The following is a 27,170-nucleotide window of genomic DNA, read 5'->3' on the forward strand; positions in this document are numbered from 1 at the left end:
CTATTCAATCTTCTGCTCAAGAAGCTGTGTCTATGGTGGCGCTTTTTTGGGAGACACACCCTATGTCTAGATGTCTCTGTACTCAAGATTATAATTGTTTAGCGGTTTTAGTTTATGCGAATTGGTCCTGTTCACTTGTGCAACGCTCATAGATTTTTCCTCCCTTTTTCTTCAAGTGTAACTAGTTCGACATCAATGCATAGTTATTGAAATCTTAGACCCAAAGTATGCAGTATTTTACAATTTCCAATCCAATCTAAATGCAAGGTTTATCTTTGATACAAAAAAGTGGAGAGCTATCAACGCTTGAGTGGAGAGTCTGCTCATCCCAGTCCTCAAGGCAAAGGGAAGCGTCTCAGTCACACCTCCCATCCTTCCATCCAGTCCGCCACCGCTCCTCCCATAGCCGACAATCGAACTCTTTTTTCCCGAGCTTGCGATTCACCTCGTTATGCGCCTCGCACATCCACCACCCAAACTCCTTGCGCCCCTTCAGCTTCGGCTTGTTCTGCCCGCTTGGGTGCGCCATCCACGCCTGGAAATCGTCCGCGCATACCCAGCATGGGTACAGCTTGGAAAAGAGCTTCAAGAAACCACCCATGTCTGCTTGTTGCTGGGTGCTGGCTGTCTCGGGGTATGTGGCTGCCATCGAGTGCAGGAGGGTCCAGGTGGAGCGGCCGAGAGCTTCGACATCCGGTGGGCAATCAGGACGTGGGGAAGGAGCCTGTGAGGTTGTGGTGGGTGTTGAGCTGGAGCTGGTTGTGTTTCCTTTGGATTGCTTCGTCATAGCAAGCCATGAGGAGACGGAGGTGCAGGTTCGGCAGCTGGAGGGCAAGTGTTAGTTTTCCTTCTTGGTAGATAAGCCTTGTCTGATTGCGGGCCTCCTTACGGTTTGCCATCCTTGTCGAGCACAACGCCTTTGGGGAGCGGTGCTTGGGAGTCATCTTGGGATTGAGTTGCGCCTGCGGGCATCTTGGGGAACGCGGTGTCCACTTTGCTCGTGTTTTGGGGCCTGAGCGGGTCCTGATTGGGGTCCGCCATATTTGATGCTGCGATTGGGTATCTTCCAGCGTGTGGTGAGCAGTGGCTTGGGAGTGAAGTTCTCAATTCTTTGATTTCTAATGAATTCCAATGCGGGAAAGGCGGACCGGATCGACTAAGTCAACTCCTTATCGCTTATCGCATTATCAGCCCCGAAGGTACATACATTGACGTTTATTAGTGTCTGTAACCCCCAGCACATCTCTCCCGCACCAGTTCAAACTCCTTGACTCAAGTATTCTTGCCAAATGGGGTTCTCCTTTCCGGCAGACCATCGAGCTAGCGGTCCGCGAAGCCCAGAGAACCGGTTCATATGGCCTAGGCTTAGAACACTAAACCCTGTCCCTGGGTCAACGATCGCTGGGTCCGCTCCGGCTTGCAGGAGAACCTCTGCAACTGCATAATTATGGCGATTACTGGCAGCAAAGAGGGCGGTTGCACCAACCCGACCTCCGGGGGCATCAATATCGAGTTCAGAATCTGAAGCAAGGATGGCTTTGACCACAGACATCATTCCGAATGAAGCGGCATAGTATAGAGGCTGCGTCATTTCAATCACACTGGCGTCGACTCCGGGGATTAGCGTCTGCACCCAAACTCCAAAGTTCCCTCGACGCGGGAGCTTTCCAGTGTCAAAGAATCGTTTCACGAGCTTCTGCTCTGCTTCTCCCAGTTCGCAGGATGCAGCGTGATCCGCCCAGTAGTGTGCGGCATATCTAATGAACCTGTACTGCGCGATATACCGCGTGGATTCGCGACGATCAGGCTCATATCCACCTTTAAAGTTGTCAAGGCAAAGGTACGATAGGCACTTGCGCATCATGGTAGAAGTAGCAGTCGCAGGATCCAGGCTGAAGTACTTCACTCGCGAGGTTCGAATCCATTCGGAGGTGAGGAATTCTTTCACAGAGGCATGAGCCAGTCGTATCTGGCCTAATCGATCTTGGCTGATGAGCCCTTGGCAAAGGTGCAGAAGGAGCTGAGGCGGTACGAGCATCATGTCTTGATCCAGCTCCGTACATTCCTCGTCTATGACTACTGCTTCGTTCAGTTCCCCGAGCCAAAATGGACGGGAGGCGAAGCTGAGCCAAAACAAGGCCTCCCGCACGAAAACCCAGTCATCGGGAGAAATTCTCTCGAGTGTGCTGACGTAGGTCTCTCGAAGGGACCCCGGTAAATTACTCAAGGCCAGTTTCATGGCCTTTGCCGTTCTTTGTGATTGTAGATTGTCTAAAGACAGTTGGACCCAACGGAACCTAGCGAATATTGTTAGACTCCAATGCTTGACGGTAAGTTTTTCTCCCCCTTTTCGCGACTCACGATCCGTCTGCATTGTGTAGAAGAGTTTCAGCAATTGAGGCTTTCAGGTCTGGTTTGAGGTTTCTCAGCGTTTCATCGTGGACCAAACGATAATCTATATACGCCTTGATATCCCCACGCATCATCTCCGCGGTGATATCAAAGTTGCGGGTAAGATCCTGGAATGGTACTGCCACTGTTGTCGTGACGATGATACGAACGCTGCTTGACAGATGGGCTATCCTTTGAAGGGATTTCTCGATCCCCTCTCGGTCTTCGCTTTCGTTGATGGCATCCAGAAGCAGGATTACTTGCGACTTTTCAGAGGTCGCTTCGATAATAGCATTTTCAAGTGCAGCGATGTCGGCAGGTGGCTTGTGTGACTGGTTTGTCGGTATCTTGTCGTATATCGCTTTGATTTAGCTCAGTATTGAAGGCTGCTTGGTCGACAGCTGTGCGACAAATGATCCTAGAACATTCAATGGGCTCTGAGTGTCGGAATTACTGATTGTGCAATAGAAGTATGCGATATTTGTGGACGGATCGCGCGATAGTTCGTCAACAATTTGAGCACTGCAACGTGTTAGTCTTGCTGGTTTTAGGAATATATCCTTGTATGCCTTACAATAATGTAGTTTTCCCAGTTCCAGCTGTCACGCCCGATTAGCCTGCTTTTGTTCAAGTGGTCGGTGCAGGAACGATCTTTCTACTTACATTTGCCCACAAGATAAAAGATCTTTTCCTGATTCTCATATCGAAGCCAGTGTTTCAGCTTCCCAGTGATGAACCACTTGCCAGATATGACCGGACGGCCTCTAGACACTCTCAAATGGGTATCTCCTGGGCTCACGGGGGCAATCCACCGATAAAGCTCCCTGTTGGTCTGTTGTGTTCGCTCCTCGTCTCGAATGCGCAAATCTTCACTCATGGATCTTGCCAGACTTCTTATATCTTGTTGTATATCACGCTCTACCGCCGCACTATCGGCCATCAAAACAAGGATAAGCCATGACTTGACTCGCTCCAGCGTAACCAGATGAGTGCTGACGTCTTCTTTGGACATAGGCCATTCCAGTTTCTGTTTGATCTTCTGAAACTTGCTTTCTGGAGGCTCAAGGTCCTTCAATATGGATTGAAGAAACTCGTTCGTCTGTTGTAAGACCCTGTCTAGTGTGCTTCGATCAAACCCGCTGGACGTTTCTGATTCATACTCGACATGCTCGAATTTCGAGGTCTCACCCGAGCTCTGCGCAGCCAAGTGTTCTAAAATCCCTTTTAGCGCGAATAGTTCTTCACTGAGCTTGCGGATTTCTGCTTTTGCGCTTTTCACGGTTTTGGCGTATTGGATTATACTCGCCAGGATGTGGCTGACATCTATGATAAGGCCAGTGATGGAGATTGGGTCAGCCATATTGTTCCGACACGCGCCCAGGCAGGTAGGTCGTGTACTCTCGGCTCTTTCTTCTTTCTTTATTTCTAGTGATCACTGATCAAACCTGGGGTTGATGTCCGGCCTGCTTATGGTGTGGGCGGGGTAGTGGGCCCGCTTCGTATTTAGACCCTGCGTAGGGCACGAAAACGCCCAGGCAAAAATAGCTTCCACTAGTTGAATATCAACTTTCAAGCTGATGCTCTTTTCAAATGGAGTGGGTTGCTCAAACCAGTCCAGAATGTATTCAGGATTCAAGTTCTGCAGGGCATAGAGTATGAAGTTCTCAAAACGTCGAGTTGAGTCCTCAGCCGGCCCAGTGCATTTTATGTATCGGGCCCGGACGTAGAAAACATTGGAGCTTGTCGTTGTTCGAGCTCTCTTGAATCTTGAACCCTTATCGTTATAATTGTTTATAAGTTCCTCCATGAGCCTGCGCAGTTTTAGGTTAGATATCAAGCCACAGGCAGGAGCTGGCAGGCACCCTAGTGGCCTGAAGTACTAGAATGAACATTCGGATCTACAATCTACCCTGCATAACTAGGCATATAATGAGCGCCCCGTGGAGATACTTTCACTTCAACACTCTTCAATTTGACAGGGAAAAGTCACTTGAAGTGTGGCTAGACATTTTGCATGCAGCTAAACATGAATATACACCATGTTGGGTATTCAACTGTATCGATATCTCTGACCCTCAAGTTCGGTGGTCGCCATGCGCTTTGTCATCCGCCTGTTACGGGCGGGACCCGCATCAGCTCCGCAGGGCCACGCGTGGAGACGTGTATCCCTACTTCATTGCGATTTCAATTGACGTGCCCTCCTTCGAAATACACGTCATTCGTTTAGATCAGTGGAACAAGTACAAAGCGACATCCACTGGCACCTATTTCCAAGATGTCGGACTCAGAATCTGACCGAGAGCACAACTCTCTCACTCCTTCCGACCAGAGTCTCGAACAATCCTTGCGCGATGAAGTCGCAAAAGTGTTCAAGTCTGGAAAGATGGAGGAATTGACGGTGAAGCGAGTGCGGCTGGCTGCGGAGAAAAGCCTTGGGCTTGCAGAGGGCTACTTCAAGACTACGGGAGATTGGAAGACGAGGAGCGAAAAGATTATTAAGGACGAGGTGGTAAGTTTACTTCGTTTTATTATGCCTTTTAGTCCCATATATTGACCGCATGTCCATCCACAGGAAAAGCAAGAAGCCGCACCCGAGGAGCCAAGAGAAGAAGTACCGCACGAGCCACAGCCCAAGAAGAAAGCCGCACCCAAGCGTTCTAAAAGCGATGCTGCGCCCAAGCCAAGAAAGCGTCAGAAGACCCAGACGCCCGAGTCTGAAGATGATCTCGCCGGTTCGCCGGTCGTGGAAAGTGAGGAAGAGTCCACAAAGCCTAAGCAGGGGTCAACTGCCAAGGCAAAGAAGGGGGCCAAGTCAAAGGAACGCGAGGTGTCGGTGGAGGCTGCAGACGCCCCAAATGAAGACATCGATATGGAAGATAAGCCCACAGAATCTACCGCAGACCTCGCCAAAGATGACTCCGAGAGCGAGATGTCCGTTGTCCTAGACGAGGAACCAGAGCCTGCACCCAAGAAACGGAAGAGTGCCAAGGGACCGGCTAAGAAGGGCAGAAAGACTGCCAAGCCGCCTCCGAAAGAGAAAGACGAACAAGACCCAGACCAAGCGGAAATAAAGAGGCTACAGGGTTGGTTGGTCAAGTGTGGCATCCGCAAGATGTGGTTTCGTGAACTGGCTCCATACGAGACACCCAAGGCCAAGATCAAGCATCTCAAAGATATGCTAGAGGAGGCCGGTATGACAGGACGATACTCGCAGGAGAAAGCAAACAAGATCCGGGAGGAGCGAGAACTCAAAGCAGACTTGGAACAGATCCAGCAGGGCGCTCAGCAGTGGGGCGACAGTGGAGGCTCTCGACGACGTACTGCTCGAGGGCAACAACCGCTCAAAGTCCAAGATGATGATGACAATAATGAAGAGAGCGAAGAAGAGACCTCTCAGAAGCGTATCCCTCGGGGTCGGCAATCGCTGGCCTTCCTTGACGATGAGGATGGTGAAGAAAGCGATTGATACTGAGTAGCCGTGAAGTATATGACATCAGTGCACCTATATTCCCCCGGAATTATTCCTCATTCGCATCGATAATTGGATTTTGGTACTCCTTTGGCGCATCCACGTGCGCAGCAACCACGGCATGACTGTATACCCTTTCACCGGCCGGGCTTGGGGCCACCCATACGTTGGGCAGTTAGGCTGAATACAGCGACCGAGGAAAGAAAGAGAACTAGGTTGTAGAACTGTAATGGGTTAGAACTTGGATTATCCTAGAGGAGAATGCAATAGGGAGGGGATATATACCGCTGTTCGGGAGTACTCGCTTTCCTCGGCCTCTGTACGAGCCTCAACGAAAAGACGCCGCAAGTTAGGGAGATTAGCCTAGGCACCATTAGCACTAGAATCGATCAGACGAGGTAGGATTACCCACCATTGGTAAACACGATCAGTGGGGAAGAGGAGGGAGGCTTGGATTAGGAGGTCAAGAACGGAGCGGGAAGGTCGAGACCATTTGTGGACAACTTTCGATCCCCGAACACCCTTTCTCTCCTTCCCACCATCCGCTCTTGGCTCATCCCCGACCCCCACATCTTAAGGGTCTTTTTCGTCAATCAATGTCCGTGTTGAGCGAGGAAGGAATGGTTTGAATTTCGCCTCCGATCGCTTCGTCCGTTTTCCACACCCCAAGTCGCGCGACCGCTGCGAGCTTGCGATTCCCCGCAGTCGCCTTCAACTCCTCGACCACACCCGCACAAAATCCCCGATTCTATTGGCGGCGACATAGTAAAGCCGCTGCCGGAGCTGCAAATCTCTCAGCATGGCGATGAATAAGATCCGTGGCGCCTTTGCGGTGCCCCGAAAAGGAGAGACCTTTGAATTGCGAGCTGGCCTTGTGTAAGGTTTCCTATTGCAGAACAATGCAACTCCCTACCCGACAGCCTAAAAAACCCCCCCAAAAAATGAAATAAAACACCACAGCTAACGTTTTTTCCGGGTAGCTCTCAATATGCTTACGAGCGGTATGTCCACCCGGGATTGCTAAGAAAACCAGTAGTGGTATAGTGGTGAGCGATGCGTGGCTGACTGCAAGCAGGAAGGAATCGATTCAAAGGACAATTATGGCCATGACCCTAGGCAAAGATGTCTCAGCGCTATTCCCCGATGTTCTCAAGAACATTGCAACCTCCGATCTCGAACAAAAGAAGCTGGTTTACCTCTATCTCATGTAAGCGTCAGTCTACATTGATAGGGGCGACATACAATTGCTAACCGTGCATTGTAGGAACTACGCCAAATCACACCCTGACCTTTGTATCCTCGCCGTGAACACTTTTGTTCAGGATTCGGAAGACCCCAATCCGCTGATCAGAGCCCTTGCTATTCGAACGATGGGATGTATTCGCGTGGATAAGATGGTGGATTACATGGAAGACCCCCTGCGCAAGACTCTTCGTGACGAATCACCATACGTACGAAAGACTGCTGCAATCTGTGTAGCAAAGCTGTTTGACCTGAATCCAGCAATGTGTCTCGAAAACGGATTCTTGGAGATGCTTCAGGAGATGATTGGTGACCCTAACCCAATGGTGGTTGCCAACTCTGTCACCGCACTCTCAGAGATCCAGCATACCGCGCCTGAGACTAAGGCATTACAAGTCACTCCCAACACTCTACGAAAGATGCTCATGGCACTGAATGAATGTACAGAATGGGGTCGCGTAACAATTCTCTCAACGCTTGCCGAGTACCGCGCAGCCGACGTCAAGGAATCTGAGCATATCTGTGAGCGAGTCGCTCCCCAGTTCCAGCATGTCAATGCTAGTGTGGTTCTCGCGGCTGTCAAGGCAGTGTTTCTCCACATGAAGTTTGTAGGACCTGAGCTGGCTAAGACTTATTTGAAGAAAATGGCCCCTCCATTAGGTAAGAGGTGCAATCATTTCTTTTCTCATTGCACACTAACCTAATTGTAGTGACGCTTGTTTCATCGGCCCCCGAGGTGCAATACGTCGCCTTAAGAAACATCGATCTTCTGCTGCAGAAGCAGCCCGACATCCTGACCAAGGAGCTCCGTGTCTTCTTCTGCAAATATAACGATCCGCCCTATGTCAAATTCCAGAAGCTTGAAATCATGGTCCGGATAGCAAATGATCGCAATGTGGACCAGCTTTTGGCTGAATTGAAGGAATACGCTCTTGAAGTCGATATGGATTTCGTCCGTCGCGCCGTTCGAGCAATCGGCCAGGTTGCTATCAAAATTGAGGGTGCCAGCGAGAGATGTGTCAATACGCTATTGGATCTGATAAACACTAAGGTAAACTACGTTGTGCAGGAAGCTATCGTGGTGATCAAAGATATTTTCCGAAAGTACCCTGGCTACGAAGGTATTATCCCGACTCTTTGTCAATGCATTGATGAGCTCGATGAGCCCAACGCTCGGGCTGCATTGATTTGGATCGTGGGTGAATACGCTGAGAAGATTGTCAATGCTGGTGACATCCTGGGTGGTTTCGTGGATGGATTCAATGAGGAATTTTCTCAGGTTTGTGACGCCGCCCTATCTTCAGTTGTGCTTTTTATATACTGATGTTTCTAGACTCAACTTCAAATCCTCACCGCTGTGGTCAAGCTCTTCCTTAAGCGACCTGAAAAGGCCCAGGGTCTTGTGCAACGAGTGCTCCAAGCTGCTACTGCTGAGAACGACAACCCTGATGTTCGTGATCGAGCCTACATCTACTGGCGGCTTCTGTCCAACACGAGTGATCAAAATGCCACGAAGAAAATTGTTCTTTCCGAGAAGCCTCCGATTGTCACCACCATCTCCACGCTTCCTCCAGCCCTCTTGGACCGCCTCCTTCAGGAGCTTTCTACTCTATCCTCTGTTTACCACAAGCCTCCCGAGCAGTTTGTTGGACAGGGTCGGTTCGGCGCCGACGCTGTTCAACGAGCCGCTATCGAGTATGTGTTTGTCCTACTGATTATAAGTCGCTTTTAATCCTAACAATTCACGTAGGGAACAGCTCCAGAATGCGCGCGAGAACCCGTTGGCGGCCGCAGCGGCCGCAGCGGTCAGCGGATCTGCACCGTCGGCGCAGGCACAAAACCACGTCGAGAACCTGCTGGACATCGATTTCGACGGTGGCGCCCCTGCTTCGGCACAGAAGGAGCCTACTGCTGGCATGTCTGGTCTGGAGGGCCTGGCTGGCACTCCTGTGCGAGTCCAGTCTCCTGCGGTTGGCTCCTCATCGCCCGCCCCTCAGGCCAGCAACAACCTGGACGACTTGCTCGGTGTATTCGGAGACTCAGGAGCTACACAGCCCTCATCAAGCGGTGTCAATGCCGCCTCTGGTGATCTGATCAATGGCTTCGACGGCCTCGATCTGTCCAGCCACTCTGCTCCGCCCGCGAACAGCCAGCAGAAGACTAACGAGGATATCATGTCGCTTTTCTAGGGACCTGTAAGGTATAGCGTCCCTAGCCACTGGGCTGGTTGTTTTTATATCCATGTTTTGTAAGCGAGGATTTCAACAGAACGAGATAGAGCAGTTTCTTCTTCATACTTGTTTAATATTTTATTTTTCTACCTCATCTGGTGGCATGGTGTCGGATCCTAAAAAGCGCGGTACGTACATTGCTGGGTTGGAATTTCGCCACTTCTTGCCGATCGCCAATCCGTTTCGAGTTCTCCAGTAACCTAGATCCAGTGGCCTGACATCATGTCGATTTCGGCAGAGACAGATAAGCAAACAAGCTCAAACACTGCGTCAGGTCAGCCGTAGATCGGCCATGGACATAGACACCGGTTATGTCCGGTAGATGACATTGGGCCACATATTTTTCGGGAAGTGGGACAGGGCATGTCTTGTTATCGTCGGTTCCACTCGTTTTCAGGATCCAGATTTCGTATCTTCGAAAATTCTCGAGGGGCGGAGTTTCGGAGTCGATGGCCCTGCCGGAGCGTCGGCACCCTCGCCTCATTTTGCGCGAGAGCAACCCATAGCTGGAGAATCCACGCATTACGTATATGTCAAGTTTCTAATCTACACCGCCAATCGGAGTAAGGAAGCACCGTAGCTTAAGTGCTTATGTGCTTATTCTTCAGGCGATTAGTGCAAACGGAAATTTATGCAATTTGAGGATGTCAACCATGCATGCTCCACAACTCCGAGCTCCACCGAATCTTTCCTGAAGCCTTGTGTTTGATTACCAATTACGTATCATGGAATGGAGATTCGGAATTCAATGGAACCAGTGGTTCTGCAGAAATTGGTTCAGCTCCACTGGAGTTCCGGAGAGAATGGGTCTCCGTTGATCTATAAAAGGGACCTGGAGTCCTCTTGAGGCCGACATCACTCAATTGAAGCCCTATCAATCCTCCGATACCGTATTCGATCACTATACGCACAAACAAAATCATGTCGCAAACCGATTACAAGTTTGAGGGCTGGATGGGCCTTGACCCCAAGGCCAGCGAAGGGAAGATGGTCTGGCAAGAATTCAAGCCAAAGGCCTGGGAAGAGACCGACGTTGACATTAAAGTCACTCACTGTGGTATCTGTGGATCAGACATGCACACTCTCCGCAGCGGCTGGGTATGTACGACATGGTGCATCGCGAATCACCAGCAGAACTAACTGTATCTTCCACAACAGGGTCCCACCAAGTACCCTTGCTGCGTCGGCCACGAGATCGTAGGAAACGTCGTCCGTGTCGGATCCAAGGTTACCCACCTTTCCATCGGAGACCGTGTTGGCGTCGGCGCGCAAAGCCAGTCTTGCCAGAACCGCAACGGCGACTGCGAGGAGTGTGCCTCCGGCCTAGAGCAGTACTGCAGCAAAGGCATCGTCGGAACATACAACGGCACCTTCATCAACGGCGACAAGTCATACGGCGGCTACTCTACCTATAACCGTGTCCCCGCGCACTTCGCAGTCAAGATCCCTGACTCGATTCCCTCGGCTGAGGCCGCGCCCATGCTGTGCGGTGGTGTGACTTTGTTCAGCCCGCTGAAGCACAACAACTGCGGTCCCGGAAAGAAGGTGGGCATTATCGGTCTCGGTGGTCTGGGTCACTTCGGTGTGCTCTTCGCTAAGGCGATGGGCGCCGACAAGGTCGTCGCTATCTCACGTAAGAAGAACAAGGCGGACGATGCGCTGAAGATGGGCGCTGATCTCTACATCGCCACCGACGACGAGCCCGACTGGGCGACCAAGTATGCTCGCTCTTTGGATCTGATTGTTAGCACTGTCTCTTCTAGTAAGGTGAGTAGGAAAATTTTTATTTTTTTTTTTTGGCTCCGTCTCATCCCCTGGGCTGTGGCAATTTACGATTTGTGGCGACTAATTTTATTTTATAGATGCCGATGGCGGGATACGTTGGCCTGCTGCGCACTGCTGGTGCCTTCGTCCAGGTTGGTCTCCCTGACGACGGAGTTCTCAATGCTCCTGTCCAACACCTTATGCGTCGCTTGAAGATGCAGAGCTCTCTTGTCGGTAGCCCTGGCGAGATTCGCGAGATGTTCGAGCTGGTGGCGGCCAAGGGCGTTAAGCCTTGGATTCAGGAGCGTCCTATGAAGGACGCCAACAAGGCCATCGTGGACATGGATCAGGGCAACGCGCGCTATCGCCTGGTCCTGGTCAACGAGCAGTAATGAAATGACCCTGTGTATAATGTTGTAGAATGATAGAAGAATGAAAGCGCTGTATTTTTGTTGAAACAAATTATTGCGAGCCAATGAAATCGCACGTGAGGCCGCTTTCGGAGCCGCTAGTCCCGATACGGAATCCCCCGCGATGATTCATTTGGATCATTTTGTCTTAATCTTCGACTTTCGTTCTCTCAGGTTCGTTGGTTGAATTCCCTCTGCAAAAGGTCAATTGGCTTCCCATTTGTCCAGTATGTCTCCAAGTCTCTCGCAGAAGTATCTGAGCACCCGTGGTGCCGAGTATGGGGTGAGTCCAAGATCTATGGCGGGGTGTTTGCGACAGGCGCAATATTGAGAGCATTGTTGGCTGTCGCCAGAATCCTGTAGTCGTGGCTATTGTCTTGTGCGGGAAAAAAAGAAAAAAAAGACACTAACAGAGTACCCCTCTCCAGGTCGGCTTCGAAGCTGCCGTGCTTCAAGGCCTTGCGAAAGACGGCGGTCTCTTTGTCCCTGAGGAGATCCCTACCCTGCCTTCCTCATGGAAAGAAGACTGGAAGGATTTGAGCTTCGAGGATTTGGCATTCCAGATTGCTTCTCTTTATATCTCGTCCTCCGAAATTCCCTCCGACGACCTCAAGGATATCGTTAAGCGATCATACGCAACCTTTCGCCACCCAGAACGTACGCCGCTGGTAGACTTGGAGTCTTCCCGGGATCCTTTCATTCTCGAGCTGTTCCATGGTCCTACTTTTGCTTTCAAAGGTGCGATAATCTAGGCCATATGTTCTCTCCCCTGGTGTCTAAACTGACTGAGGTTCAGATGTGGCTCTACAGTTCCTGGGCAACCTATTCGAGTACTTCCTAGTAAGGAAGAACAAAGGCATTGAGGACCCCAAGAAGAGAGTATGTCCGACCCTATATTTCTTTCAGTCCGCGGCCCTCACAAGGTCAGGGTTGTGTTTGACAGTTTCCCGGTCTAACGAGATACCAGCATCACTTAACCATTGTTGGCGCTACTTCGGGCGACACAGGCTCTGCGGCCATTTACGGTGTGCGCGGAAAGAAGGATGTGTCATGTTTTATTCTTTTTCCAAATGGCAGGGTATGTCTTCCAGAGCCTCATGATATGCTGAAAGAGACTGACAGGCCTAGGTATCACCGATCCAACAATTACAAATGACGACCGTTCTCGACTCCAACATCCACAACTTGACTGTGGATGGATACTTCGACGACTGCCAGAATATCGTTAAGGAGCTCTTCGCTGATCCCGAGCTGAACTCTACCCACAACATTGCTGCAGTGAACTGTAAGTGGCCGGACATTTTACTTCCGAATCCAGACTAACAATTCGCAGCCATCAACTGGGCCCGCATCCTTGCCCAGCAAACCTATTACTTCTACGCCTATTTCTCGCTCATCAAGTCTCCCAAGTATAACAAGGCATCAAGCCCCCGTATCGTTGTCCCCAGCGGAAACTTCGGTGACATCCTGGCCGGATTCTTCGCCAACCGCATGACTGGCAGCGAATTAGCCAGCAAGCTTGTCATTGCAACCAACGAGAACGATGTAAGGAAGCACAGCGCAGCTCACATTCAAATCCAGTGCTAAAAAGCCCTAGATCCTCGATCGCTTCTTCCGCAGCGGCGGCCATTACACCAAGAAGGCCATCGGCGCCGAAACCGACACCGTGAAGGAAACCCACAGCCCCGCCATGGACATCCTCGTCAGCAGCAACTTTGAGCGTCTGCTCTGGTATCTCGCCTTTGAATCCGACAGCGCCAGCTCCGTCGAAGAGCGCCGCAAGCACGCCTGCGAGAGCGTGGCCACCTGGCTGAGCCAGCTCAAGTCGCAAGGCGGCTTCCAAGTGCCCGCCGCCGTCCTCGACGGCGCCAAGGCCGAATTCGAGAGTGAGCGCGTCTCCAACGACGAGACTATCGCCACCATCCGCGACGCCTACGTCACCTGCTTCCCCAAGAACGTGGGTGCTGGCAGCGCAAAGAGCTCCAAGACTGGCGGTTATATCCTGGACCCCCACACTGCTGTCGGTGTGGCTGCGTCGCGCCGCTCTATTCAGCGGAACCCGGGGGTTAGCCATATCTCGCTTTCGACGGCCCACCCGGCTAAGTTTGCTAGTGCGGTTGACCTGGCTCTGAGGGGTCAGGATGGATATAGCTTTGAGGAGATTCTGCCACAGGAGTTTGTGGGGCTGGAAACGCGGGAGACTCGCTCCATTCCTGTGCCCACGGGGGCTGGGTGGAAGGGTGTGCGGGATATCGTTGTCAAGGAGGTTGAGAAGGAGCTTCAGCACTAGCTTGTTGATATAAGTGCATTGATTTGGCTATGTTTATACGTGCATAAGACTCACGTCTGGTAGATACACAAAATTCTGATCTTACTTCTCACCTTCCATGATTTCTATACGTCACTAGCTAGGTATTGTGAAGCCTGAGAAGACTAACGCGATGACCGGTATCTCATATCACACTTGATTTGTGAGTCCTTCACATTATGATCAGAGTATCTTTAGGCTGCTAGTATGTGTTCATGTACCGGTGCCCCGAACTTCGAGGTCAAACATTCAATCGGAGTTGCTCATCTACATTCAACTCTCTTACTGATTTCGCCGGACCACAAATCAACCATTAACCCTGAGGTTATTGTATTGATTTTCAGTCCTCGGATAGTTCGATTGGTTCTTGTATGAAGTTGAGTGCTCATCTTAAGTTTTCAGGGTTCCGGGGTCCGCAGGTAGTAAGCCCTCAACCGCCTCCACAGCCTTGTCCTTGGACAAATAGTACTATAGTAGCTTAGAAGTATGAGTTGTCTTTTACAGGTAAAGGTTCTGAAGAGTTGAGATTACCAAAGAAAAATTATGGAAGGTCCAAGCTATGTCATTAATATTACGTATATAGTACCTCCTGAACACCATAAAATCAAAATCTCGAAATGACCAAGCAACCCTTCCTCCACAGCGGAGATCGGGCGGGTCTAAACACCGACAAGAAGCAGAAACAACCAATGTCCAGATCAAAAGCTCCCCGGTCTGCATCGAGGCCGCAAAACCATGATCACGGGAATAACTTTAATAACTTTTTCTCGATTTTAGGGGAAAGACAAGAGGCAACCTCACATCTTCTCAGAAGAAGAGGAGCTGCTCAGCTCAAGCTCAGCTGGTTTACAGAAGAGCCATGAGACCGATGACACCGGCAAGGAGACCAGCAATGGGCTTGGAGTTGGAGGCAGCGCCGGTGAAGACGCCGGGGGAGCTGGGCTGAGCCTCGGCAGGGGTGGAAGGCTGCTCGGGCTGGGCAGGCTGCTCGGGCTGGGCTGGGTGAGCGGGCTGGCCAGGAGCGGAAGGCTGCTCAGGCTGAGAAGGCTGCTCGGGCTGAGCTGGGTGGGCGGGCTGTCCAGGGGCGGAAGGCTGCTCAGGCTGGGCAGGCTGTCCAGGGGCAGCAGGCTGCTCGGGCTGGGCTGGCTGAGCGGGCTGACCAGGCTGAGCGGGCTGCTCGGGCTGAGGAGCGGGAGCAGGAACCTCAGGGGTCGGCTGAGGAGCAGGAGCGACGGTGTGGCCAGTCGGCTTGACAATGGGGACAGGCTGGACAGCAGGGGTGGTGGGCTGGACACCGGTGACGACGGAAGTCTTGGTCACGCTAATGGTGTTGGTGATTGGGACGGTGATGACCTGGGTGCCGGAGGTGACAACAGAAGAGGTGACTGACGGGGATGTTAGCTGATTGATTCTTATGATATCTTGGGGGAAGGTAAACGGTTCAACTATAGATTGGAGACTTACCAGGGCAGCTAGTGGTCACGACGGTGATGGTCGAAACGTGGTGGGGCTTGGTGTGGGTAATCACAGGAGTGGCAGTCTCCTTGGTCAAGGTGGTGCAAGGAGTCTTAGGCTTCTCCGTGGTGACGGGCTTGACAGGAGTCTTGGTAGAAGTGGTGCAAGGAGTCTTGGGCTTCTCCGTGGTGACGGGCTTGACAGGAGTCTCGGTAGAAGTGGTGCAAGGAGTCTTAGGCTTCTCCGTGGTGTGCGTGGGGATGGTGGGAGTCACGATGGTCGTGGTGATAGGAGCCTTGGTGGTGGTAGTGCAGGGAATGGAAGCAGCCTGGCCCCAGGTGTGGTGCTCCTCACCACGAGCAATGACACCAGCAAGAGCGGTGCTGCTGCACAGAGCAACGAGAGCAACGGACTTGATCATTTCGAGAGATTGAAAAGGTTTTATTGTAAACAACAAAGCTTGGACTGTTCTAACGAGTGAAGATGGAAGAAGGGAGTAAGAAGTGTACCACGGACAGACCTCTCTGCTTTTATACCTTCTTTCTCATGGGGGCCCAAGACGGTCGTATCCAAGTCATGACGCTGAGAGCTGCCACGGTTTTGTCCAGTAAAGCAAAAAAAAGCGGTCCTGGCCTGATCCACATTTGCTCAGAATCGGGCTGAAAGCAGTAAACCTTAAGCTGGGCATCTCGACCCATGAGAGGAATCCTTCATGCTGATAGGTTTGCTCAGCAGTGATACCCCCATGAGAGTAACGAAATGGGAGATGTGACATTTTGTGGTGCCATCGCTGTCAAGGGCCCATCGGGGCTCCACTGGTTTCCAAATGCGGAGGAATATCAGATCTAAGCTCGAAGGATCGGCAGCCGAAGCAGCGGAAGCATCAGTCCATGAACTTGATTGGGCCAGACTTCAGGTTGCCTGAACTTTGCTGGTTTCCTGATCTTGGTAACAGGTTTGTGTGTCAAACGTAGGGTGTCTCACAGATGCATTCGGGGACAATAGACTTGGTCATTGTTCAACAATGTATGAAGCCAAGCCCATTGCAAATTATTGCAAATTATTGCAGCAAGCTACCGGGATATTCGATATGGTTTGGCTAGATATGCATCATCTGGGGTAGTCTATGCCGACCATCACCCACTCATGCTCCATCTAGAACCACGTTCAATTGTCCAAGTGAAAAAATTTCCGGACCGCCACGAATCAGAATGTTTCCCTCGGGGCCGAGGAATGTAGATCATCGCTCTTGGACGATCTGCCGCCCTCGTTTTCTGGCTTGTCTACTCAGGAATGCTTGGCGGTAGTAGAGCTGCCCTGGTTTCCAAGGGCGGCAGCAATACTGAAGCTCCAGCTGCGGGGCCCATTGGTAAATCCGACAATAGTAGCATATCCTTTTGATCCATTCAATGGTTACGCTATCGTGACACCACATAAAAGCCTCCTTCCAAGGTTGCATGAGGGATTAGGCCAGGTTGAGAAAGACGTCTCGTCTCGTATGTTCCAAATCGAGGCATTGAAAGGAGGACCGCGTATTCCAAGCGTGGAGCAAGGAGAATTCGGACGCTTCTGCGAAGGCGAGCAGTCTCTCCGTCCTGTAAGGCACCATGAGTAACAGGCACAACGCAACATTGGGTCAGTGATGGCCGCAAACGGCCAGGGGCGGGCGAACAAATTTTTTTTCCCCGGGCCTTGGCCTGGGAGAAAGTTCATGTACCTGGGGCACGCGAAGAGGATTACCTCGGTCCCTGTTGATTTTGTTCGCGTTCAATTTCTGGCACTAGACATTAGTAACTGGGAAAGAGCACCCGCTGACGGGCTTCATGATTCGGGGCGACCAGCACTTCGAATAGTAGTAAGTGGCGACCTTTGAAAAAGTCTCATACGTACGACTGGCGCAAATTAGAATAGAGTGGAGTATTTCGAGTTGACCATCATTTCCAATCCAGGATACTGACATTGCCCCATGGTAGAAGTAGTTAAGGTGCGACCCGGGGAAATATTTCCGGAGTATGTCGGCTGGAGTGACCGCCTTGACGAGACACAACCGCCGCAATGGGAACTTCCACTTCCATGTTCGTCTCGAATCTTCAATCCCACCATTTTTTTTATCTCGGACTCAGGGTTTCAGTCAAAACGCCACCTATGGACCCCCCCTCAATATCTCATTCGCAAGCCTTGGCTTTTCTGGTCTTGGACGAGATCCGATTTCCGGCCCAGGGCCTTCTGGGCGATATCCTCGAGGCTCAGGATCATGGGGTTTGTGATTAACTAGAGAGACAAAGAGACCGACTTTTGAAGATTCATTGTAGCAACGGAGCCCGCCTGTTTCGCCCGCCTCCACAGAGTCACGCTTGCGTGGCCAATCCATATTGGAAATGACCTCCTGATTGCAGCGGCGGACTGGCTGAACAGTTAGGGCATCACCTGGGTCATTGATCGTGACTCTGGTAATTCATCGCATCGTGGCCTATTGGAGTAAAAAGATACTACCTTTGGCCGTAAGGATTAGGCCGATTCACTCAAACCAATATATGGTTGTACGTTTAGATGAATGCCGATTCCATGTAGCAAAAGTCTTCCAACATACTACTGGGGTCCTCGCTGTTGAAGAGAGCAACCTACAGGGGATGTCGATCTTGGAAGCACTATGTCACCTTGCTAACGGGACAAGTCATTCAATAATGTGCGTCGATAGTGCTTGCTTTTCGAGAAAGGGGTGGCATCTTAGGGTGGCCCCTAATGGTTTGGGAGCCCAATTCTCGTCAATGCAAACCTGAGAGTCTCAGCTCTTGCCTGGTAGGTGCAGCTTGTGTCGATATGGTCTCGCCAAATCATAATAGAGCTAGCAGGCCTCTTTGGTATACAACCCGATCCCAATGTTAGCCGAACACAAATCGAGATACTTGCATCAAGATTTCTCGACAGCGGATCGGACCAAAAGGTGGAGGTGCGATCCTTGTGCACGCTGGAGAACACGGTTGTCTCGTCAAGTCTCGCTCGCTTTCTCTCTGGCTTCTGCCGTTCCACGAAGCCAAGACTGGAGGGCATGCGGACGAAGTCATCGACCCAACTGGTGGAGGAAGCACTTTCTTGCGCAGCTATGCTATTGACTGTCTTGAATCGAAAGATATTGCACATGCAGCCTGCTGGGATCTGGGTACTTCATTTGCCTTCGAACAAGCGGGAATGCCTAAGAAAAGCAACGCGGGCGATATGGAATTGTGGAAAGAAGCGAATGTGTTTGGCAGGCTAAAGAAGTACATCCCGAGGCAAAGTATTCAATCCCTGGATAGAATATAGAACATTTCTCATCCAATCTTTACCGGTCATTGCAGAGTGTCCCCCTAATGCGGTAAGATTGGTCACTATGAGCTGGTCACATGACTCGCTCCGTTGCGGGACGCGCCGCGACGCGTCGATGAATTTACGCTCCGCGATTTGGGACGACACCAACTCACCACCGCTCACCATGCCACACTCAGTAACCTCTTCTGGGTCTGCCGCCCAGAATGACGACGAAATGTTACCAGATGCTCCAGCTGGAAATGGAGTCAAGTTGGAGGATATGTTCGACGGTGACGACGACGAGGAATTCCCGGCCTCAGAGGCCCAGGACGTGAAAATGGAGAGCTCGCCTGCTCCTGAGCCTCCATTGTGAGTCAGAATCTATTCTTGCTCATGATAAGGGTCGCTAACAAGAGACTCTCTTTTGCATTAGAGCACAGAATTCTGCAGCGGCGGAAGTCGACACTGAAATAATGCTTGCATTCTACCAGCGCCTTTTTCCATTCCGCTACCTGTTCCAATGGCTCAACCATGGAATTGTGCCAACTCGTGATTTCGGAAATCGAGAGTTTGCTCTCACACTCCAGAACGATGCGTATCTCCGGTACCAGTCGTACCCCACTGCGGACCTGTGAGACCCTACATGCCGTTGCATACAAAAGAAGCAATTGATTAACCTAGTCTATGATAGGTTCCGAAAGGATATTCTCAAAATGAACCCATCTCGTTTTGAAATCGGCCCGGTATACAGCACCAACCCGCGTGATCGCAAGACCCTCCGCGGAGGCCAGATGAAACCCGTCTCCAAGGAACTGGTTTTTGATATTGATATGACAGACTACGACGACATTCGAACGTGCTGTCAAGAAGCAAACATCTGCCACAAGTGTTGGGCATTCGTCACCATGGCGATTAAAGTAGTCGATACCGCGCTACGGGAAGATTTTGGGTTCGAGCACATTCTCTGGGTGTACTCAGGTCGTCGTGGTGTCCACGCGTGGGTCTGCGATCCCCGTGCGCGAAACCTGCCAGATGAGCGACGCCGAGCGATCATGGGATACATGGAGGTCCTCAAGGGAGGCTCGCAAACTGGTAAGAGGGTAAACCTCAAGCGTCCCTTACATCCACATGTGGCGCGCAGCCTCGATATTCTCAAGAATTACTTTGCCCAAACTACCCTGGCCGACCAGGACACATTCGAAAGTGATGCGCAAGCAGAACGGCTCCTTTCTCTACTTCCGGATAAGGACCTGAACGAAGCTCTGAAGAGGAAATGGGATTCCTCCCCCGGACGCCCCAGCACAAACAAATGGGCCGATATCGATGCGCTCGCCAAAACGGGCAAGAGCAGCAAATTGAATACAAGCACCCTGCGTGACGCGAAGCAAGACATCGTCCTCGAGTATACCTACCCTCGACTCGATGCTGAGGTCAGTAAGAAAATGATTCACTTGCTGAAGAGTCCGTTCGTCATTCATCCCAAGACCGGCCGGATATGTGTTCCAATCGATCCGAAGAACGCCGACGAGTTTGACCCCCTTGCTGTTCCTACCGTCTCAAATCTGCTCGCTGAAATTGATGCGTATGATGCGAAACACCCGGCCGGCACCGCGGAAGCAGAGGTTCCTGATATGGAAGGGAGCGCCGTCAACGGGTCGGATATCAAGGGTACTCGCAAGCTGCAGGACTATGAGAAGACGAGCTTGAAGCCGTACATCGACCACTTCCGCTCTTTCATTGCTAACCTACTGAAAGAGGAGCGGGTTGTGAAGAGAGAGCGTGAAGAAACCGGCCCGGCCATCAAGGCTGATCCTATGGAATTCTGAGTTTCTTGGCTTGCCGTCCAAGTTTTTTATTGAAGATTACGACTAATGTTCCATTATTTCCATGTACTCCAGCCCAAAGTGTCATAGAGCCAGGGCCGGTACACTCAAGGCGTTCTGGTGCTTGGGTCATCCCCATTCCATAGTTTATCCGAGTACAATTCATCCAATTTGGTCAAATTTACGTCCTTCTGAGTTGGCAGGACGAGTATAATCGGGTCTTAAAAGGGCCGACAAAGACTACCCAACTTGAGAGTGGAAGTTATATATTGAATAGGAAGGTATTGGTACACATTGGTCTCAGGAGCAAGACAGTAACAACTGCTGGCCTGATCGTTATTATAACAGGTGGGAGAATTGAGGAGGAAAGGGTGTCATTTGGGAACACTTAAGCAGCAACAAACTTGCGGACGTCTAGAAAAGTAGGTTAGCAATGAGAACTTCTTTTCACTGTGCGAAGGTAAAACCTACTCTCCAACCACCGAACGTATTCATTCTGCTCCTTGTAAGAGATGTAGTCGGTGACCATGTTCTGGAACTCGACATTCAAGCCACGCTCCTCGAGGTAGCGACCCCAGAATGCCAAAAGCTCGGGGTCAAGGTTCTCAGCGGGAGGTCCGGCGTAGAGGCTCTGGCGGGTCCAGTCCTTCTCGGCGGTCTGGGCATTAGCGATAGCGGCGTCCTTGAAGTGGGAGATCTCCTCGATCTGGAGGTCACCATCCTGGATAACAGCCTGGATTAGAAGAGCGCCGTTGTCGGGCTTCTCGATGGCAATGCTGAGGCGGGCAGGGAAGGTGGGAGGGAGAACCTCGTCCTCGCCCTCACCCTCACGCTGCTGGCTCTCGAAACCCTCATCGCCCAGAGCCTCGTCGGGGAGCTGGTCCAAGGGGTCCTCGGAGAGGTTGTTGATATCGGCGACAGTGAAAGTGACCCGGATACTATAGAGAGAAAGACAGGAGCAGTTAGCATGTGAGAGGTGACGGAATAATAGGTGTTTCATACTTCTCGTTGCCGAACTTCTTGGTCAGGACAACTTCCTGCTCACCCTCGACGTCCTTGGCCTGCCATTCGCCGGCCTGTAGGGTGTAGTCAATACTGGCCTTCTGTTCGCGTGCATCCTCGACACCAGAGGCCTTCTCGTGCTTGACCTCCTCCTCAAGCTTGGCAATCAGCTCGATGTCACCTAGAGAGAAGCAAAAAAAAGTAAAAAGATTAGCCCATTTGTTTTTGCTTGGGAGAAGGCATAGTGACCGTAGGAAACCCGTCGATCAATTTTTGATAGCAATCGGACTCCGGATTCAACTTACCTTCAGCGGCGGGCTCCCGGAAGACACTTGAGGTGGAAAAAGCAGCGTAGGCGGGCTTGGAGGCCTGCTTCCAGGGCTGGGCAAGAGCAGGCTTGGTGAAGGTGGCCGGGCGCAGCGAAGCGCGGGCGATGGACTGAGACAGCCGTGGCACAGAGCGCGAGAAAGCACGGAGGGAGATCATTGTGATTGTGATGGATGGAATCCTGGAATTTGGGACGGTTGAAAATGAAGCGAAGTCGCGCGGAAGCTAAAACTGATGATGTTAGCCCGGGCGGGTCGCTTTATGGCTCCACCCAATCAACTTTTCCGCTCTGCCAAACAGCCATGATCAGCTGCATCGAGGGGGGTTATTGGGAGTCAGCCTATTGAGTCTTGAGTCATACGATGCATTTATCATTATTGGCTTCATAAAGCTTGAAGTCTATCTATACCCGTCGATTGACGGACACCCAGGTGCTTCTCGATCTACATATATCCGAATTGTGGACTGGCCGGTACAAGTAATGTCCCATGGGAAGAATGCATATTAACGTTTTGATTTGACTTTCAATATGCTGAATGTGAGCAATCATTGATCGAAGGAGTATCCCAAAACGCCGATCGTCTATAAGACATAAACTAAACCATATGCAAGCGAACTCATGACGCACCCTTCGGTGGGAAGCTCGAGGCTTGCTTGTTTCCCCCCTGGAACAACCGGAGGAATTTCAGGGTACTAAGACCTGACCACTGGCCATTCCATCGCTTTAAAGCAAAAAGTACATCCTCTTCCGTGAGATCTGGCATCCAGAAGCCCGTTTTGAATTCTTTCTCCTCCGTCTGTAATCGTTGCTTCAATGCTTCCTCCCGTCGAGTGGGAGGTCGGCCTTTTCGCCGTTCTTGTTGGAGTTGGGTAAGCTCTTCTGTGTCTCGGTTGATGAATCTACGGCGATATTAGCTGGTTGTCAGGTCAAGCCCGCCCTGTTGAGCTCACCTCGTAACCAATTCAGTCAAGTCGGCATCGGTCAAGGGTTGGTCAATTGATTGAACGGCATCATGGAAGAACTCAATCCGATCAGCTATTTGCCATATTAGCATGTGGGTTTCGTCTGATGATATCTTCTTCGCTCACTGTATGGTTGGCGGGCCTTTAAAGTCATGGAAGCATGGCGGGACAGACGATCATCGCGATGCCCCGCTCGACGTAAACGTCGAGCATCACGGCTGTTCTCGTGGAGCGCATCGGCAGCGCCTCTCTTCTTGGAAATGTGCTTTTGCACCTTATGTAACGCGACGGGCATAATTGTATTTGCGTGGTGATTGTTGGGGGGAGGGCGCTATCAGTCGACGATAACTTAATTTTTTAATTTTTATTTTCTTTTTGGCGCCGGCACTAAAGAGCGGTGACTCGAGAAGGAGTACCGTACCGCCTTCCCCATATCACCCTCGCGTCGGCGCGTCAAGAGCAAACCAGAACAAACATTCCACCAGCCATGCTGGTATTTACTTGGTGATTCCTCGCTGATCCTTCATACTTATCGGTCGCTTGTTTGGTACGCGTTGGAGTCTTCAAACCCTCCCAACTTGCATGTTACTGCTCCTCGAGTAAACACAAGCCCCCCGCTTGTGCCTCGACTTCGGTACCATGGGTATTAAAGGTACTTTGGATGGAAACCTGTATGAGAAATGGTCGGCTTGTTAACATCATCCCAGGACTTCACGGTCTCCTGAAATCGATCCAGAAGCCATGCCATCTTAAATCGTTCGCTGGCCAGACCCTAGCAGTGGACGCCTACGGATGGCTCCACCGCGGTACCGTGGCCTGCTCCGTGGACCTGGTCCTAGATCGGCCGACCAGAAAGTCAGTTTGCTCCCACAATTGGGGTGTTTTCAAACACTAATGAGAACAATAGGCACATCGATTATGTCCTTCATCGAGTCCGCATGCTGCTCTACTTCGGTGTCATACCCTACATGGTATTCGATGGCGACAATCTCCCCAGCAAAGCTGCTACCGAGCAGGACCGCCACAAGCGTCGTCAAGAAAGCAAGGCCTTGGGACTGGAGTTGCAACGCAAGGGCAGAATTGCCGAGGCCTACCAGGAATTTCAGAAGGCGGTCGACGTCACGCCCTACATGGCTCGCCAATTGATTGAGGAATTGAAGAAGATAAATGTACAGTATGTGGTGGCACCCTACGAGGCCGATCCACAGATGGTGTATCTTGAAAAGCATGGAATTGTACAAGGTATCATCTCTGAAGACTCGGATTTGTTAGTCTTCGGAGCGAAGCGTCTGCTTTCAAAATTGGATCAGCATGGTGATTGCATTGAGATCAACCGAGCAGACTTCACAGCCTGCCGAGATGTGAGCCTTGTGGGATGGAGCGATGTGGATTTTCGCCAGATGTGCATTCTGAGTGGCTGTGACTATCTGGCCAATATCCCAAAGATGGGATTGAAGACGGCGTACAGGAGCATCCGCAAGCACAAGAACGTGGAGAGGGCATTGCGTATGCTTCAGTTTGATGGACAGTATAAGGTGCCAGCTGACTATCTGAAGAACTTCAAACAAGCAGAGAACACTTTCCTTTACCAGTGGGTGTTCTGCCCCAACGACAAGAAGCTTGTGAACTTCAACACCCTCGAAGATGGGGTGGATCCTGCGGAAATGCCATACATCGGAGAGCATGTGGATGTGGAGATCGCCGCAGGGGTCGCGTCTGGAGAGCTTGATCCGACTACCAAGGAGAAGATTGACCTGGAACCATTGACCGCAGGTAAATTGCCCCTGGGCATTAGTCGCCGCCAGACCCTGGGTTCTTCTTCAGAGCTGAAACCCAGCAAGCCAATCAATTCGTTCTTTACCCCGAAGCGAATGCCGCTCGCCGAGCTGGATCCGAACAGCTTGACTCCCTCCCCGAGCCAGCAACGCCTCCTCGAGCGGAATGCGAACAATTCTTGGCAAGCCAACTCGGCGCCCTTACGCTCTAACTCCACGAGGGCAACCCCACTGCGCGCGTTCTCAGCCCAAGGGCTCAGTCCCATGGTTCGCAGCGTGGAACGGTCCTCCTTCTTGGCCCAGAGTACCAGAGCGCCAACTCTGCCCTCAACCAAGAGACAGAGGCTGTGCTCTGAGACCGAAGACTCGCTGCTCCCTGCATGCCCCACTGTCCAGAGTCGCTTCTTTGCCTCTGGTGAACAGGCCAGCCCTAGCGGACAGAAGCTGTCTCGAACTAAGAAGCCTCGCAAGTCTACCCTGGATGTCTTCTCTGATGAAGTGGCAGAGGACATATTCTCCCAAATCCCAAACCCAACGGAGAAAGGAGAACCTGGGGTTGCGGAAGAATATGACGTGAGAGCTGAACCTGGGAGTGCAGAGCCGAACCCCCCCGCCAAAGAAGCTCCTCAGGAAGAGTCTGCCAAGGATACTGATCCATCCGACGAGTCAAATTTCAACAAGGTTCTTGATTATCATGTCCAGCGGCAGAACTCGAGCATCGCTTCAAAGTTTTCTTTTCAAGCAGGATCCAAAGCTGCTTCTCCCACCCCCCGTGCTCCTGCTACTAGAATCCCCGTGATGCAAGCTCGCCGGAACCCCCTTCCATCTCCCCGAACTCCACGCATGACAACACAAACCAGCTTACCCCCACGGCAGCGCTTGACTCCGATGCAACAGCTGAAGCATCATGCGCTTACACGGTCTCGTTCCATCAATTTTCCTGCAAGCCTTCGCCATACAGATTCTTCCGAATCACAATCTGATGAGTCCTTTATTACTACCGAAGCAAATACACCACTGGGCAGCGAAGACTATATGGTGCCGAACAGCAGTGACGAAGATGAAGTAGTTACTAGCTTTGGACAAAGTTCATCTCTGGATTTGAAGCGTTTCTCGTTTGCCGCCAAATAAATGCATCGATACGATGCTGCGGCTATATGCATTGTGGTTCTGAGTATGGGAGTCAAGGATGTCGACGTTAGGCGTGCACATCAGGACTGGGCATGGAGTACAGGTATTTCGAAGGTTTTCCCGGCCATGTGGACCAGGTGTTAGGATTACTGTATTGTTTTTGGTTGGGTATGCATTTCTCTTTAGGGGGGGATCTGGAACTTGTTAGCGCTTTACTATGAATACGTTGCCTTCGCAGTACAAAGGTCCATCTTCAGAGTTCTCTGCACGTAATACATAGTGAAGCCATTTGTAAGACAGCTGTCACTGACCTCCTAGACCCCCATTTCATAGTCGTTTCCCCTTCCAGTCTAATAATCTCTTCAATGTCTTGACAGGCGTTCAGTCCATTCTTTTATACGTTGTTGCAGCAAAAGTCATCAAGACTTGTTCTTACTCCTTGATGAGTTTCGGGATTGTAGGAAAATGCTAGATTAAGATAATACTAGTTTCCCAGATCAGACGATAGTCTTCGATAAAGTTTCACAATAGTGGTCCTCTTCAATAGAGACGAAAAGCTCAATCCTTTCTCTGGTAGATGAGGTACCTATTTATCAAAGGCTTGGGTCGACAATTCCATCCCAAAGGCAGGGAACACCTTCTGGATGTACTTATATTGGGAACTAGATACGGACTTACCAGTGTGATAGACGAACTAGATTGTGCTAGTCAATTATTGGCGGAGATTCCACTCAAGTAGCTTCACCCAGATTTGGGGGCTATCGATCTATTAGAAGGTCGGTATCTGGATTCAAACTGAAAGATTTAATATTAAATTGAAGGTCTTCAAATAACCCCTACCTCCTAGGGCATGCCCCTCGATGGCAAAGGCGGAACATGATGGCTGGATGCATATTCGGCAAAAGATCTCCGGCTCGCATTTCTTTGATAATGTCGACGTTCAGTTTCTGCTTCAAACTTTCTGAGGATACCCGCTGGAAAGCCTCACCCAGAAGGAAGCTGACGGTCGTGTTGATCGGCAAAGTCGTAAAAGGCTTTGAGAAACCCATGGTGGAAATAAAGGGACTTGAAAGGGTGCGAAGGTGTGTTGTTCGTGGACCCACATTGGCCTTAGCCCCGCTCTACCAATTGTAATTAGCGGAATCACGTTTCAGGGTCTAAAAGCCTTCCCGTAGTCTTTCCATCTCATCGTGATCGCCAAATGCTGGAGGCTGGAGAGGATTAGCGCGCGGTGGGGCAGGCGGTACCTGATCAGACCAGACCAATCATAACGCATAAAATACGGGGCGGTCGGGCAGATCCACGGCAGAACATCCCGTGTGTGGTAAGCGGTCGCCTGTGGTTACCGGGGAAGCGACGCTGTAAACAAAGCCTGTTGGCCCAGCCTCCTAGATTCCTATACTACAGTCTCCATCCCCAGCCTCCATTGATGGTCTCCAAGTGTGCCAGATTGCAAGCCTAACAGGGGGTCTACTACCAGCTACGATCTTTCTCCCCTTCCATTCCTTCTACACATTCCTCTCTTTCACAACTTTTACCTTACAGCGTCGTGGTTCTGACCTGTATCGAATCTTTTATCTCAGGTGCGATT

The 27,170-nt window shown here is 51.1% G+C and overlaps 13 protein-coding genes across 13 annotated transcripts; 6 read left to right on the plus strand and 7 right to left on the minus strand.

The window, feature by feature from the left end:
- Window positions 1–355: 355 nt before the first annotated feature.
- Window positions 356–972, minus strand: N7468_009549 (flavin-linked sulfhydryl oxidase; the record flags this gene model as incomplete). Its single annotated transcript, XM_058478845.1, has 2 exons — window positions 356–824; window positions 890–972. 2 exons carry the CDS (start codon window positions 970–972, stop codon window positions 356–358), a joined length of 552 nt encoding a protein of 183 aa, XP_058327175.1.
- A 286-nt stretch (window positions 973–1,258) lies between these two features.
- N7468_009550 (uncharacterized protein) lies at window positions 1,259–3,751 on the minus strand (the record flags this gene model as incomplete). Its single annotated transcript, XM_058478846.1, has 5 exons — window positions 1,259–2,297; window positions 2,362–2,752; window positions 2,846–2,913; window positions 2,966–2,990; window positions 3,055–3,751. 5 exons carry the CDS (start codon window positions 3,749–3,751, stop codon window positions 1,259–1,261), a joined length of 2,220 nt encoding a protein of 739 aa, XP_058327176.1.
- A 915-nt stretch (window positions 3,752–4,666) lies between these two features.
- Window positions 4,667–5,857, plus strand: N7468_009551 (putative transcriptional regulator; the record flags this gene model as incomplete). Its single annotated transcript, XM_058478847.1, has 2 exons — window positions 4,667–4,900; window positions 4,964–5,857. The coding sequence occupies 2 exons, from the start codon at window positions 4,667–4,669 to the stop codon at window positions 5,855–5,857; spliced, it is 1,128 nt and encodes a 375-aa protein (XP_058327177.1).
- A 140-nt stretch (window positions 5,858–5,997) lies between these two features.
- N7468_009552 (DUF5310 domain-containing protein) lies at window positions 5,998–6,275 on the minus strand (the record flags this gene model as incomplete). The annotated part of the gene is made up of 3 exons (XM_058478848.1): window positions 5,998–6,084; window positions 6,146–6,223; window positions 6,273–6,275. The coding sequence occupies 3 exons, from the start codon at window positions 6,273–6,275 to the stop codon at window positions 5,998–6,000; spliced, it is 168 nt and encodes a 55-aa protein (XP_058327178.1).
- A 384-nt stretch (window positions 6,276–6,659) lies between these two features.
- Window positions 6,660–9,291, plus strand: N7468_009553 (putative AP-1 adaptor complex subunit beta; the record flags this gene model as incomplete). The annotated part of the gene is made up of 7 exons (XM_058478849.1): window positions 6,660–6,736; window positions 6,841–6,861; window positions 6,936–7,067; window positions 7,125–7,762; window positions 7,813–8,381; window positions 8,436–8,797; window positions 8,853–9,291. 7 exons carry the CDS (start codon window positions 6,660–6,662, stop codon window positions 9,289–9,291), a joined length of 2,238 nt encoding a protein of 745 aa, XP_058327179.1.
- A 262-nt stretch (window positions 9,292–9,553) lies between these two features.
- On the minus strand, window positions 9,554–9,856 carry N7468_009554 (uncharacterized protein; the record flags this gene model as incomplete). Its single annotated transcript, XM_058478850.1, has 1 exon — window positions 9,554–9,856. The coding sequence occupies one exon, from the start codon at window positions 9,854–9,856 to the stop codon at window positions 9,554–9,556; it is 303 nt and encodes a 100-aa protein (XP_058327180.1).
- Window positions 9,857–10,254: 398 nt separating this feature from the next.
- N7468_009555 (NAD(P)-dependent alcohol dehydrogenase) lies at window positions 10,255–11,489 on the plus strand (the record flags this gene model as incomplete). Its single annotated transcript, XM_058478851.1, has 3 exons — window positions 10,255–10,431; window positions 10,492–11,100; window positions 11,196–11,489. 3 exons carry the CDS (start codon window positions 10,255–10,257, stop codon window positions 11,487–11,489), a joined length of 1,080 nt encoding a protein of 359 aa, XP_058327181.1.
- Window positions 11,490–11,736: 247 nt separating this feature from the next.
- On the plus strand, window positions 11,737–13,797 carry N7468_009556 (threonine synthase THR4; the record flags this gene model as incomplete). The annotated part of the gene is made up of 7 exons (XM_058478852.1): window positions 11,737–11,790; window positions 11,936–12,245; window positions 12,304–12,386; window positions 12,475–12,585; window positions 12,636–12,792; window positions 12,841–13,052; window positions 13,105–13,797. The coding sequence occupies 7 exons, from the start codon at window positions 11,737–11,739 to the stop codon at window positions 13,795–13,797; spliced, it is 1,620 nt and encodes a 539-aa protein (XP_058327182.1).
- Window positions 13,798–14,661: 864 nt separating this feature from the next.
- cspA (putative cell surface protein) lies at window positions 14,662–15,691 on the minus strand (the record flags this gene model as incomplete). The annotated part of the gene is made up of 2 exons (XM_058478853.1): window positions 14,662–15,200; window positions 15,280–15,691. The coding sequence occupies 2 exons, from the start codon at window positions 15,689–15,691 to the stop codon at window positions 14,662–14,664; spliced, it is 951 nt and encodes a 316-aa protein (XP_058327183.1).
- Window positions 15,692–17,415: 1,724 nt separating this feature from the next.
- N7468_009558 (DNA primase subunit PRI1) lies at window positions 17,416–20,384 on the plus strand (the record flags this gene model as incomplete). Its single annotated transcript, XM_058478854.1, has 5 exons — window positions 17,416–17,529; window positions 18,157–18,547; window positions 18,609–18,927; window positions 18,992–19,189; window positions 19,250–20,384. The coding sequence occupies 5 exons, from the start codon at window positions 17,416–17,418 to the stop codon at window positions 20,382–20,384; spliced, it is 2,157 nt and encodes a 718-aa protein (XP_058327184.1).
- Window positions 20,385–20,769: 385 nt separating this feature from the next.
- Window positions 20,770–21,869, minus strand: N7468_009559 (MAM33 family protein; the record flags this gene model as incomplete). The annotated part of the gene is made up of 4 exons (XM_058478855.1): window positions 20,770–20,795; window positions 20,853–21,319; window positions 21,384–21,564; window positions 21,689–21,869. 4 exons carry the CDS (start codon window positions 21,867–21,869, stop codon window positions 20,770–20,772), a joined length of 855 nt encoding a protein of 284 aa, XP_058327185.1.
- A 458-nt stretch (window positions 21,870–22,327) lies between these two features.
- N7468_009560 (translation machinery-associated protein 16) lies at window positions 22,328–22,968 on the minus strand (the record flags this gene model as incomplete). Its single annotated transcript, XM_058478856.1, has 3 exons — window positions 22,328–22,610; window positions 22,662–22,746; window positions 22,800–22,968. The coding sequence occupies 3 exons, from the start codon at window positions 22,966–22,968 to the stop codon at window positions 22,328–22,330; spliced, it is 537 nt and encodes a 178-aa protein (XP_058327186.1).
- Window positions 22,969–23,312: 344 nt separating this feature from the next.
- Window positions 23,313–25,579, plus strand: N7468_009561 (putative exonuclease; the record flags this gene model as incomplete). The annotated part of the gene is made up of 3 exons (XM_058478857.1): window positions 23,313–23,325; window positions 23,381–23,528; window positions 23,581–25,579. The coding sequence occupies 3 exons, from the start codon at window positions 23,313–23,315 to the stop codon at window positions 25,577–25,579; spliced, it is 2,160 nt and encodes a 719-aa protein (XP_058327187.1).
- Between the last annotated feature and the right edge of the window lie 1,591 nt (window positions 25,580–27,170).

This window comes from Penicillium chermesinum (genome assembly GCF_028974085.1).
Source record: "Penicillium chermesinum strain IBT 19713 chromosome Unknown utg000007l:1.0-2695246.0:1.0-2697696.0, whole genome shotgun sequence".
Classification (NCBI taxonomy): Eukaryota; Fungi; Ascomycota; class Eurotiomycetes; order Eurotiales; family Aspergillaceae; genus Penicillium; species Penicillium chermesinum.